Source organism: Diorhabda carinulata, chromosome 11, assembly GCF_026250575.1.
Source record: "Diorhabda carinulata isolate Delta chromosome 11, icDioCari1.1, whole genome shotgun sequence".
Taxonomy (NCBI): domain Eukaryota; kingdom Metazoa; phylum Arthropoda; class Insecta; order Coleoptera; family Chrysomelidae; genus Diorhabda; species Diorhabda carinulata.
This window is the reverse complement of record NC_079470.1, coordinates 6,901,699-6,915,264: the sequence shown is the minus strand read 5'-3', so window position 1 is coordinate 6,915,264 and position 13,566 is coordinate 6,901,699. Positions and strand designations below refer to the sequence as shown.

The following is a 13,566-nucleotide window of genomic DNA, read 5'->3' as shown; positions in this document are numbered from 1 at the left end:
TTTATAGTTTCCAAAGTTGATATTTATTGCCGTTTAAAAAGTAACCTTGACCTTAAGGTTAAATCTATTTGAAAATCGGTATAACTATTTATACATAGTATACAATGCATTTTATATTCATGATCTTGACACCTCTTGATGATGTTTTCAAAAGTGGATTAAAATTTAACCTAAGACCAAGAACTTAACGAGTTTTAATATAAGGTGTAATAAAAAAATAAGTAATTTATATTTTAGATTTAGACAAATTCTGTCCAATGGTAATTCAATAATAATTCTATGTATTGTGATATTTCCAATTTAGGGCTATTCAAAAAACGTTTATTCTTATCCTGTTTTTAAACTTATTTTGTTGTTAAATGTTTATTTTATACATATTCAGTATTTATACAACTCATCCTGATATATTTTGCTACATTTCGGGTTTAAACACATAGTGCATATTTTAACTTAGATTGTCTCCATCAAGATAAGTATTGAGTAACACACATGTTCTGCCCCACCTGCTATACATACCAGATCTCTTGGGTTAGTTATGTTTCACACGTATAAAAAGATTCCACCTACAAATTTATCTTTCAATACTTTATAATAGTGAAGTTTTTACTGTGTCATAATATCTACGACGGCCGTTTTTTCTTCAACCTCCGATCTCTCCGTGCAGAAGGAAGCGGGTATGCGCTGTAGACGACTGCGAACCTCTCGCACTACACTCCGCTACAGCCACGTAAACATATCTTCCATTATTAATGCTCCCGCTAAGTGTGAATTGCGAAGTGTGATTCGTTTTCTACAGAATGAAGTTCATATTGCTGCAGAAATCCATTGGAAAATGAGTCGTGTGTATGGGGAAAACTTCATAAGTGATAGTGTTGTGAGTAAACGTGCATGATGAAGGGGGCCATGGTCGCAAATCTGTCGATTCAGATGACCTGGTTCAACAAGTTGACAGAATGTTTAAAGAAAACCGCAGATTCATCATTACTACTTTATTTACGGAATTTTTAAGGTCTGTTTTGTACTCTACTTGAATTCATTGACGAAAACTTTCTTTGAAGAGGGTATTGAAAAGCTTGTCCACAGATGTGACAAATGTCTCAATCTCTTCGGTGATTATGAATATTAATTTGAGTTATTTATTTAATCTGTTTATAGTAAACGTAGACATTCAGTTACTTTTGGAGCTGATATTTAATACTGATATATTGAAAATATTCGACAAAAGTCATAAGTGCGAATTAGATATTACGAGATGTGATAGCTATTAGGTGGACTGAAAAGTTCGTACGTTGACCCGCTATTAGTCTTAGAACTCAAAGAGGTTCTGATCGACGAAAATAGCATAAATGTAGAAAAAATAATTTTATATAACTGTAAAGTGAAGCTAATTAAGATATCTAAAAATAAATTCGAATTTTGAAGAACGAAATCTCGCCTCATTTGAAGATGCCTTAAGAACATGCACAGTATCACAAATCAATGAAAACCATGGCACAATTGAACGAATTGCACGTTTCGAATTGCTTTCGTAATCATCAAATATCGAGATCTCCAGATATGGCCTTCGGTGACTTTTTCTGTTCTCAAATTTCAAGAGGATGCAAGATGGAAAAAATTTGCGCCAAAGAAGAATCCATCAGCTGAAGCTTATTTGAGGCTAAAAACAAATCGTACTATTTAATTGGTATCAAAAAATCTATGATCGCAATAATCGTTGTATCGCCATCAAAGACCATATTGAATAATAGAATCAAATTCTATCAAAAAAATTTTTTTCTTTGCTAGCCTACGAACTTTCGAGCCCATCTGTTATGAACTAAGCTCTAAGTTTTTGAAAAAAAAGCTTCCTTCTTTGAGCAAAGCTACAATTAAGGAAATATATGTCGAGTAGGAAGCCCGGAGAGTCACATAAAATTTTCAGAGATCCATAAGCTCCCTGAGTGTGTTAATATTGTTGAGAAAATCTTGCAAACGTGTGTATAAAATAAATATATCACAAAATTGAATAGTTGCATTTTGCTTTTATACACATAATCCCAATCATGTGAAATTATATTAAGAATTTGATCAAAATGCGGATATCATTTCAAAAAATTATAAGTTTACTAATAGAAAAGTTGTCTTGAAAGATTCAAGTTGTCTTGTCTCTCAACGTCAACCATTTAAATACATATTTCTAATTACTAATTGACAATATAATTAGCCAAGTAATAATACATTATCATAACAGATAATTATATAATGTAATGTAACCAAGCAATAGGCGATGACGAGGATGGAATAAAAATTAACGGCAGGGCATTAAACAACATACTTTATGCAGACGATACGGTTAACACTGCGGACAATCCAGAAGCCCTTCAACGCCTAATCAACAAAGTTATGGAGGTGGTAGATCAACTAGGCATAAAAATTAATGTAACAAAAACAAAAATAATGACCATAAAAAAACTTCCAAACCCACAACTGAACATCTATGACACCGCAATAGAGAAAGTTGAGAAATTCAAATATCTTGGCAGCTGCAAAACGACAAACGTAGATCCTGACGTCGAAATAAAATCACGTATAGAACAAACTAGAGCCACATTCCTAAAGGTGAAAATTATGTAACGCAATCTTGAACTTAAACTTAAATAACCGTTTTGTAGACGTAGGACGTACGTGCACAGTTCTCTTGTATGGAGCAGAAACATGGATATTGAAAGTGGATACCATGAACAGATAAAGTGCTAAGACGATTAGGAAAGGAAATAGAGTTTCTTATAACAATAAAGAGAAGAAATTCCGCTTATCTGGGCCACATATACCGTAACAACAAGTATGATATACTGAAATTAATAATAATAATGGTTAAAAAACATATGTGATTTGACTGGTATGAACACATCATCTTTAATTCGTACTACTCAGGACCGAAATTGTAACCAACCTTCATTAGATGGAGATGGGACCTGAAGAAGAAGAATGTGACGTACTATCGAAGCAAATTACGACAATAGAATTTAAGTTTATAAATATTCAAAAAGGTATCCATAGCTTTAATAAAACTTTATACCTTTGATGCACAATTGATTTACAAGTATTTTAAGTGAAGGAATAATGAATTTTCCATTTCACAACTACTTAACAATCGAATGAGATTCGATCAAAAAACGGCTTATGTATGATGCTATATTGACTTTCGTAGCATGTTTTTAATAATCCAAAAAAAAAAACAAAATATACTGGATTAATGAAGAGAAAAGTATAATCAACTAAATTAGTTTGTAGAACAAAGACAAAATCTGATTTTACTGAACAGGAAATCCAAAATTACGACGCTGATAAAACTCCAAAAAACAAATGAAATATAAAATGTATAGGCTGAAATGTACCTAAAGATAAATGTATAACATGTTATTAGAATATTATGGACACTTGATTTGGACAGTTCTATTACTCACAAGTCAACATAAGTTATGCCAAGCCACGAGCTATCAGGGCAGATAGAAACCGATTGCTGATGGACGTTAAAATTGGACCATCAAGGAGGTTTTGGCAGAAAATTCTAAATCGTAAATTCATAATACTTTTTTTTGTCTTAGTCTTTCATTACTTATTGAAATATTTAAATTACATTGATAAATGAAATTCTAAGCCAATTCTAAGTACTTAGTCGAATATCCAGAAACATTAGCATAAGAAGAAATAGTTTCCAAGCCTTCTTCTTGTTTTCTTTAATGAGACCTTATTAATTTTTCTTAATAAATCAGCGCAGTGATAGAGTATCGTCTTAAGAAAGTCTCAAGATGCACCAAGCAGAGTAATTGTAAGTGTGCTCCGTATTATTATCACCAACTTAATAGGCACACAGTTCATTATTTATATTCAATCATTCAACCATGATTGGTAACTTGTGTCATTCATTGCAGTAATGGAACCTTTAGGATAAAATCGAATATTTACTGATACCAATTCTTAGAACTTCTATAATATTTGTTGTGATATTATTGTTTCAGAAACATATTTCTATTTTTTCTTTCCAAGTCCAAAAACAAAATTACTTAAACTAGAGAATCTAATATTTCTTTGCGGAAAATGTGCAATTTTCAATTTACTCATTTCATTATCAATCAATTGATTTATTACGCCGTTGCTTTGATGGCAATTTGTTAGGATCACTTGACTAAAGTAGCTTACAGAAACGAAAGTCTTTTTATAATGGATACGAGTTGATTGGAAGGGAAATCAGAAGCAAAAAAGCTTTCAATAATTCGGACGAGGAAAATGGATGCCGAAGAGATAGTTACAGTGTTACTGCCCGTAAAATTGATAGATACTTGAATCAGAACCAGGATAATATAATCAAACTAAAGTGATTTCGTATTCGACAAAACAAAAAGACAATAACAATCACGACTCACTCAATCCAGAAGACCATCCTTATTATCACTGGACACTGTACTGTTAGCTTCAGAAATGGAACAAATACTGAAAGAGGGTAACGAAGAAGAAGATAAAGATCGCGCGTCTTCTCGTACAGTGCCCTGTCTTGAATGAAATATGATTTCAAATATTGGTACAGTAAAATATCTTGAAAAAATAACAGCTTTAGAAATAGAGGGTCTTCTTGTATATAAATAACCTTCAGGATAGTTGGAGCACGAGCACGTGATTGATCGGTTGTTTATATTGTACAGGATATTTTGAAGTAGGATGTTTGCAGCTGATATTGTCAAAATATAACAGGTATACAAGAATTTTTAGAAAGGGCGGCTAATAATAGGTTAAATGCGTTAAAATTTTATGTTTGTTTGGTGCACAATATTCATATTTTACTTAGTATGAAATATGTCATTTAAAAAAAAACATTCGGACATTTAATTTGGATCATTATAAATTTAAAGTGCTTTCATATTTTATCCCTATTTAATTACTAATCATATATTTTTGAGGCATCGACTATTGTTCTAAATTTCTTTGGGCATCTGTTTGTTCCCGTCACGTACTTCCAGAATCTGTTTTCTTCGTTTGGTGTATTAAAAACAAACAGCAAATATTATAATTAACCATTTATTACATAATAATAAAAATAAAAAATATCATACTTTATCAAATTAATTTATTTACTTCGTCTGAGAAGCTGTTGCAACGACTGGAGCTTTTGCAGAGTAGGGTACCGGAACAACACCTCTTACATCATTACTTTGTTGAGCGCGATAACCATTTTCATCGGCAACATATGTAGTACGGAAGTGGAGACCTTCCGGTGATGTGAAACTAAATGATCCGGTAGCTCCGGTACCGGGTTCGTTATCAGGTCCTATCACTGGATAACCCTGTTGCTCGGCAGCAATGCCGTTATCGGTTTCATAGCTAAAAATAATGACACAACATATCATTTCGTAGAATTCAATATCTATTGCATAACTCAATAAGTACCGGGTCTGATACAATGTTAGCAGTGCCATACCACAACAAGATACGAGAACCACTCTGGATATTTTGAGATGCTTTATTAGAGAGTTGGAACCAGCAACAGACATCATCCCGAAATAGTGAGCTTTGACCATAGTTAAGCCATTGCTATTAGTGGGAGATATAATTTCAAAGTGGATTTGAGTGAACAACAAAGTCTTGAACTGTTAATGGAAGTCCTTCACGAGCAGCTACGAACATCGACAAAAGTAAAACCATTATCATCACATAGTGCTCAAATGCAAAAGAAAAAATTTGTTCCATCAAGACCTTGTAATAAAGCGATGAAAACCGTGATCACATTGCACCCTTTGTTTTCTCTAGATCTAGTTCCATTGATTGCTGACTCTTTGCAGATCTCGAAGAAATGTTACAGAGAACGAGGTTTATCCCTGATAAAGAAATAATGAACGAGGTTGAAGTATATTTTCAATACAAATACAATACGTTCCATAGAAAAGGTATGCAAAAGTTGAAGAGAGAGCACAACAACAAAAATAAGAATTAACTGAGTAGGATTAAGAAAAATTGGTGCAAAGAACGAGAATTGTTCTACAAAGAAAAATTTCTAGATACAAATAAAGAGTATGTCGGACTCATAAACATGAACATAGAAGTGAAGCTTCAAACAAATAACATAATATACGAACTACAAAAAGCCAGCAGACAGTTACCGCCGACAAAAACAATAAATTATTGGTGTTAAAATCAGTAGTTGATAATTCGAATAAAAACACCACATTCAATGGTCAATCCATTGTTTCTAGGATTCTTAGAAAAAAAATACTGATAGGCTTCTGATCATGTTCCTTTGATTGAGTTGCAGAGGAAGAAGAATTTTTCTAATTTGCTATAATCAAAATGAATATATTTTCGCCGATAATGGTCTAGTAGATAGTCATAACCGTTAACAAAATAAATATTATCGACTTCTGCCCAAACCAAAATTCACCTACAAAATTGTTTATATTGATCTATTTCGAGCTTACAGTCACAGATGCATTGTCCAAATACGGACTTGCCTACGTCTTGGAGCATATTTCTTCAAATATCGGAGGTGTGCAGATGTGACTACAGTAACATGGTACTCAGGTGCATTTTCAGTGAGTTGCAAGAAATTATCCAAATAGAAAATTTCCAAATAGATGGATGGGAAAAGAATATCCATACAGTTAACCACCCAGATTCCCAGATCTTACTTTGATGGATTTCTTTTTAGGAAAAATATTTCTTATAGTACTCCAAGGGTACTCCTGATAGTACACTTTTTAAAAAATATGATTCTTATAACGAGCCACTATTGAGGAATTCCATCAACCTGGTAAAAAAGCTCATGATAAGTGACTTAGGTATAATTCCTAAATAGTTCGATCACAGCCCAAAATAAAACATTTGTTATTGTTCAAATAATCACACAAATCATAACATCACTTACCCATACTGGTAGGTTCCATCAGGATTGACATTACTTTCGAATCTCACAATTCTAGCAGCAGCCTCTGGACCAGCTACATAGTTCTTTGTGTAATCAGGATAATTATAGAGATTCTTATAGTACAAAGGATCGCTTTTATATACGTTATTCCTGAAGTCATTTTTTCTGTAAAATCCATCATTCCATTGTCTGTTATAGTAATCGTTTCCAAAGTAAGGGCCAGTCCTATAGTTATTTCGGTAGTAGTCATTACCCCAGTAATTACCCCTGTAAGGATCGATGGTGTTAATTCTGCGGTATGGTTCATATGCAAATGTGTTTCTGTAATACGGATCGTATCGTCTATAATAATCATTTGTGGCAGTTATAGGTGCAACTGTTGTAGTTGCAGCTTGAGGAGCAGCGTATGTTGCTGCTACTGCAACAGCAGCGATTAAGAACTGAAAATGAATTAAAAGATTATTTCAATTTTGTCTTCAAACTGATTTCTTTACTCAATTTAAAGCCTATATCTTATTTCAATGATTGTATAATGAAGAAACTACTTCTAAGTAGGTACTCTATATATTCATTTGCACACACTAAATTAAAAGATAAGATTCCATAGAAAAACTTGTTTCAAAATACATATTGATTTGATATTAATACTAAAGCTACTCTGTATCTTTCGAGATACCACGAAACTAGAGTACTTTGAACCATCATTAAGTAGTAACCTCTGTCTTTAGTTAAGTCGTTGCCATCACAGTGGTACATACAATTTTCCCCCAAAATATGAATTCCTAATTAAACATCCAATCCATACCGAAACTTAGCATTAATTCTATTAAACTTTTATTCTCTCAACATACAAACGTAGAGTACAAATTTACGTCTTAATCGTCTTTGTAGGAGCGTAGGAGGAAAATCGCTATTCGAATTAAAGTTATAGTACAGTAAAATTCAGTTATAGTTTCAAGGCAGGTTATTCGATGATATTTAACTTCATTATTAATTAGTTTCCATCGATGAGTCAAATAAGTTGTTTGGATAATTACACTAGTTTATACATTTTAATATAAATGATGGAATTAATCAGTTTTGATTTGTTGAAAATAAACAAGCAGTTCCAAGAGTCATATACGGTCGATATCTAAAAATAATTTATAATGTTTATAGATTTACGGTAGATTTAGATAAGGAACATCAAATGAAGTCAAATTTGTTGTAGAGGTGGAGAGAAGGAAAAACTTGATGTAGTCACCATCATTTGTCCAGCTAAACAGTAGCGAAATATGGAAATTTTCGAATTTTCTGGAAAGAGAAAACATTAATCTGAAAATTGTAGTTGAAACAGTGAAAAGTATATTCAACGAGAAGAAACAACTAAAAAAAATTATGCACAAACCCATGGGGAACTTTATAATAAATGATGTAAGAAAGAAATGCATATAACTAACAAAATAAGGACATGGAAAACCTTGTATAATGTTATAATTTCAGAAAAAATTATGTATGGAAATAAAAATTAAAATAAACTGTACATTTTAGTAGTTATTTCTAAAAACAACACAAAATAGAGAAATGAAAAGTATATAAGGAGGAAGCTAAGAATATAAAACATATGGCTGACATTGAAAGACACAAAAACAATTTCGGGAAATAGAACATATTAAAAACTTGTAATACTGCGAAGAAATATTGGCTGGTAAAAGAATTAATTAATAGCCGCTCTTTACACCGACTCCAAAGATTTATTCGACGAATACGGCAAGATCATCAGAGTTGTAGATATTAAATTTTGACTTACTACCCGCAAAAACGACAATATCTAAGCTGTGAATTGTATTATATTATAGATGTATTACAAATAAAAATTAAATCAATTCGAGGTCTTCAATGGATTCAAGGCATCAATATACTTTTCTAACGTAGCTTATTTTTCACTAGTGGCATTTTATTTTTGAAAATATTAGGTTTTGAAATTATCAAAATCGAAAAAATATGAATTGTAAACTTCTGTTGAAAATCTGATATTTAAGACTCCTTTCAAATGTGGAACTCAAACGTCAGTTTATAATCTTTTCCTGGTACTCGAACTTGCTAAAAATGCTACGGATTGTATTCTTCCTGAGATGAAAGCAGTGTCGAAGAAGTGGAAGAAGTGGAACTATCGCCAAAAAAAAAGTCAAGTGCTTTATTCAGTGAAAAAATCCGTGCTTACATTGATGGAAATATTCATATATCAAATTATTTTCGAATTAGTCGTATTTTTAGAAAATAGAATTGAAATTCTTCTAAGGAGCCCAAAAAAAGCCTCTATTGTTTCTAAATTTGACATAAAGTGGCAATCAATTCATGGTTTCATTTCTTCATACTGAATATACTATCACCACTACACCAACACTAACAATTTCACTGTCTGACGCGCGTTTCTATAACCAAGTTATCGTCTTCAGGGACTGAAGGTAAACCTTCCAGACAATATAATTGCTAGTCTTGGTGTAGTGGTGGTTGAAACAGTATATTCAGTATGAATATCGCAAACGGCTCCAGAAATTCCAAAGTATTTCTACTTCATGCAATAAAGCACACTCAAGTTTAAGAATAGAATCAATATACTTTGATGGTTAATTAAAATTACTATGTATCTTGAACGTCAATCAGAGACACATGTAGCAAGGCAAAAACTTACGGCAAAACAAATTTCATTAACAAAGCTTCTGATGAAATATCTTTGACGACAAAGTTAGTAGATCTCATAATAATTCTATAGTTTTTATTGTCTAATTAATTACATAATATACTTTAAGTTGATAGAGGAACATAGCTCTATTTTTAACAAGTTTATATTAGCTTCACCTTTATGTGGGCTCCTGAAATTGTTTGATTGATTGTTTTCGTTCGACAAAGGACGGTTAAGTTGATTTGGTTAGTGGACTGTATTTCATGTTTGTTGCTTTGATTGATATTATGATTAATTTACTAAGTTATAAGTAAAACTGAACGAATGTGTAAACTTTACCTTTTATTTTACTTCAATATATGTCTAGACTTCTCTTTTACAGCTACACCTTTTTAAACGGAATCATTATCAAAAAATAACCTTATAAAATAGAAAAAGATTCCATGGGCGGGAAAGCAGCGGCTGTTGCTTGAAATTATATATCATACAAATCAAATTTAATTAAATGAAATAAATGTAACAGTTTTCCTAGAAATTAAGCACTTCGACAACCTTAGGAAATATACCGTTACTGTTGGATACAAGTTTCGACGAGATGTAGGTATATAAGCAGCGAAGACATGATACGAGAGTGGTATCAATTGAGAAGCTAAAAAGTGAACAATAAATTTAGTTTGAAGAAACTAAAAAACACGCTATTAAAGTACATGAATCAATCAATAGTTTTTTAAAATAACCTTAAAACAACAGTGAATGAAGAATACCAGTATTATTGTGAAAAAGCATGGGGCGTTTTGTTCCATATTTCTCATACATTGAGCACCCAACCCTTTATTCACAATAATATATTATTATTATATTTATTAGCTTATTTTGATGTGCTTTAGAAGAGTATTTTTTAAGTTTTTTTAAACTATATTTATTGTGGTCAAAAATTGTTACGAAAACTGTTTATACCACAATTACGAAATATTTGTCTTACCACTATTTGGAAATGTTTAGATCACATTACATAGAAAAGTCTTACATGGTAATTAATCAAATTATAGATTATTATCTTGTGAATAATTAATCACAAATGTGTGAAATTTTTTGTCACAAATAAATCATAGTACAAATAACATAACCTTGCAAATAATTATACTAATCTTCACGGTTTATGATATTTGATCATTAGTAACACGTCTACAATTAATTAGGACTATAAAAATCATCTAATTAACTTCCAGGAAGTTGTGATAATATTGAAAAGTGAATAATGAAAACTCTTAACATTCATAGCACAAAATTTGAAGAAAATATTATGGTTATAAATAACAATTACTATTGAACACTCGATTTTGAAATAAAAAAATAATAATCAAAGTCGAAGAAAAAAAGCTTTTGTGAAGTATTTGGAGAAAACTTAATTATTAATTTCCTCGTTTGCCCAATATGTAAGTAAAATAAACAGCTCTTAATGAAAAGTAAAGAAAAATGAAGAAATGAACAAAATCTATATAATTAACCTGTACTAAAATTATTTATTATTATTGATAGTGTTTATAAATACATTAATCGTACTTTTATCCACTCCTGGATCTGATTTTTAGCTTCAATATATACCTCTTATTATTTCTGTAACTTTACTGGCTGAAGTAAAAATATACAAAGAGTCACAAATACAAATATAAAAAATTATAATTCTAATATTTAACTGCTTTCCAATACTACGAGTATTTAGTAATATTGTTTCAATTATTCTCTTATTATTTACCTACAGTTCGGGGATCTTGATTTCTTGACATACTTGTCTCATTGAATTTTTCTTAAGTTTTGTTCAATAACCTTTATCTTTTACCAAATCCCGGGAATGATAATCGAGATGAGAATTTTAGAAGATTTGGTAAACCATAACATGAAATGACTATTATTCCTTCAACGATAAATATTTCTTAAATTATGTATGTATGCACTATCTATTTGAGAATACGTTACATGTCGTATATTTTGAAGATTATTTATTGCAATCTTTCCAAAAAAAACAATCAGCCTTTGATAATTTATTATATAAAGAAGGATATCTTCAAATTCCATACAATTTAAACTTTATGAGGATTATCAGTCGCCGAATGTCAAGACGAAGCAATTATCGTTATCACATTTCCCTTTGACGTGCCTCGAAAACGCTATATTTTTTCGTAAAGTACATGAAATATTAAAAAAACGATGAACAGTGATCACAGCAAGATAATTGGTTATATATCTCATTAAGCTTTGTCAAATTGATCTAATGTAAGTTACTGGAACATTTCTGTAAACTATAATCTTTGGCTTAGCAACAGAAAATATTTGGGCTATCAGAAATTATCATATAATCACATTTTTGGTAGAGGTTCGAGAAACTCTAAAACTTCTTGATCTCTGTTAGAAAGTATCTTTAAAATAATCTTGAGATTAAAATGTTATCATACAATGTAGTATTGTCTTCAGTTGGTGAGTTTATGCTTGACAGTCAAAGCTGCAAACAGTTATGAAAAACAAAGCCACTTCCTGAATGTTTATGATTTACGTGGCTAATACGAAGTCTTCTTATTGTAGTAGCTTCTACTTCTACTTCTACTACTCAAAAGTTTATATTGAGGTGAGGAGTAGATAGATGGTAGTTTATATATAGATGTAAAATTTTGTTTCATAAGGCCTAATTTGATCCTTACTAATATTAAGTTGGAATGATAAATTGAGAACGCTGATGCATAGATTCACTCGATGTGTCTTAAATATATATATTTAGAAACACTACAATGATATTTAGTGGAGTTGTGGGTGTTTTAAGTTTAAGTTGCCACAAGAGAATAATCCACAAGCATAATCTCCATACAAATGCATAATTTAAATTTTTTTCTTGTTGACATTTCAAATCTATCTCATTAGAAAGCAAAAAATTCAATAATGAGTGATATTCAACACTTCTATCCAAATATTACACACAAAAAATCAAATAAAAAAAACTGAAAAAGTTGTTAAATAATAAACGAATTAAAAATGATGATTTTGTTATGAAACTTGCTGTATAGAGTTAATAAAATATTCTTTATAACATTTTTCAATAATTTTTCTCAATATCTCTAACGTGAAACAAATATTGATTATCTGGCTCGTACTAATTCGGGTAGAAATTTCAGTGGATCGCTTGTGTGAAGGGTTGAATCTTTTAAAACGACGTAATATAGTTATTTTCATTCGAAATGGGACAAACTTGATATAAAAATTACTGAAAGTAAATTTTTTGAATAATTATATATTAAAACATTTACTAATAAATTTTGACTACAATTTAATGCAGAGATATTTTTTATCAAATTATTGCTTACCCGGAGGTTGAATATTAAAATATTTTTCAGTAATTTGGAATTTGGAGGCTATTTCTAGCATTTTTTGATATTTACTATACCAAATGAATTTTAAAATTGAATAGAAAAAACAGAGATCGTGATAGTATTGTATAAAAAGTTATTACAATTATAAGCAAAAATGAAATTATGGAATTATTTATTAGTTATTATGAATATTTGAGTAGATCACAACATATATAAATTTGGTTTTTTTTTCTAAATTTATGTGAAGAACTTATGAACTATTAAGTGAAATAATTTGTTAATAATCTCAAAAGACTCACCAATTTAATCATATTTGCCACTGATTATTATGGATCTGTGCTCAAGCGATACACACGGATTCTGAATTTTCTGAAGATTTTGCGCTATATATACCAATCCAACAATACAATAATTCACCAGAAGACGTTTTTAAGTGGTTCATCATCAGTTTGGTACAGGGTCGGCCGCATAATTTAAAATTCAAATCTAGATAATTAAATACGTTACAAATATCTACTCGAAATTTTATAGTTATTTGTATTTTTTTAATCTTATACAATTTATTGTAATGTACAATTTACTAACAAGGATTCAGTAGAACCATTCGTATTTTAAAATTTACTGAAAGAAAATTGAGATATTTTTGT

At 30.6% G+C, this 13,566-nt stretch overlaps 1 protein-coding gene across 1 annotated transcript; it reads right to left on the bottom strand.

The window, feature by feature from the left end:
• Positions 1-5,041: 5,041 nt before the first annotated feature.
• Positions 5,042-13,268, bottom strand: LOC130899444 (larval cuticle protein LCP-22-like). The gene is made up of 3 exons (XM_057809379.1): positions 13,219-13,268; positions 6,896-7,335; positions 5,042-5,358 (listed from the first exon to the last, which is right to left on the bottom strand). The coding sequence occupies exons 1-3, from the start codon at positions 13,228-13,230 to the stop codon at positions 5,109-5,111; spliced, it is 702 nt and encodes a 233-aa protein (XP_057665362.1). The 5' UTR covers positions 13,231-13,268; the 3' UTR covers positions 5,042-5,108.
• Positions 13,269-13,566: the final 298 nt, after the last annotated feature.

Excerpts from the sequence above, each read along its gene's own strand:
- LOC130899444 (XM_057809379.1), bottom strand. Across the intron at positions 5,359-6,895 it reads GATGGAACCTACCAGTATGG|CTATGAAACCGATAACGGCA; the intron begins GTAAGTGATGTT and ends CATTATTTTTAG.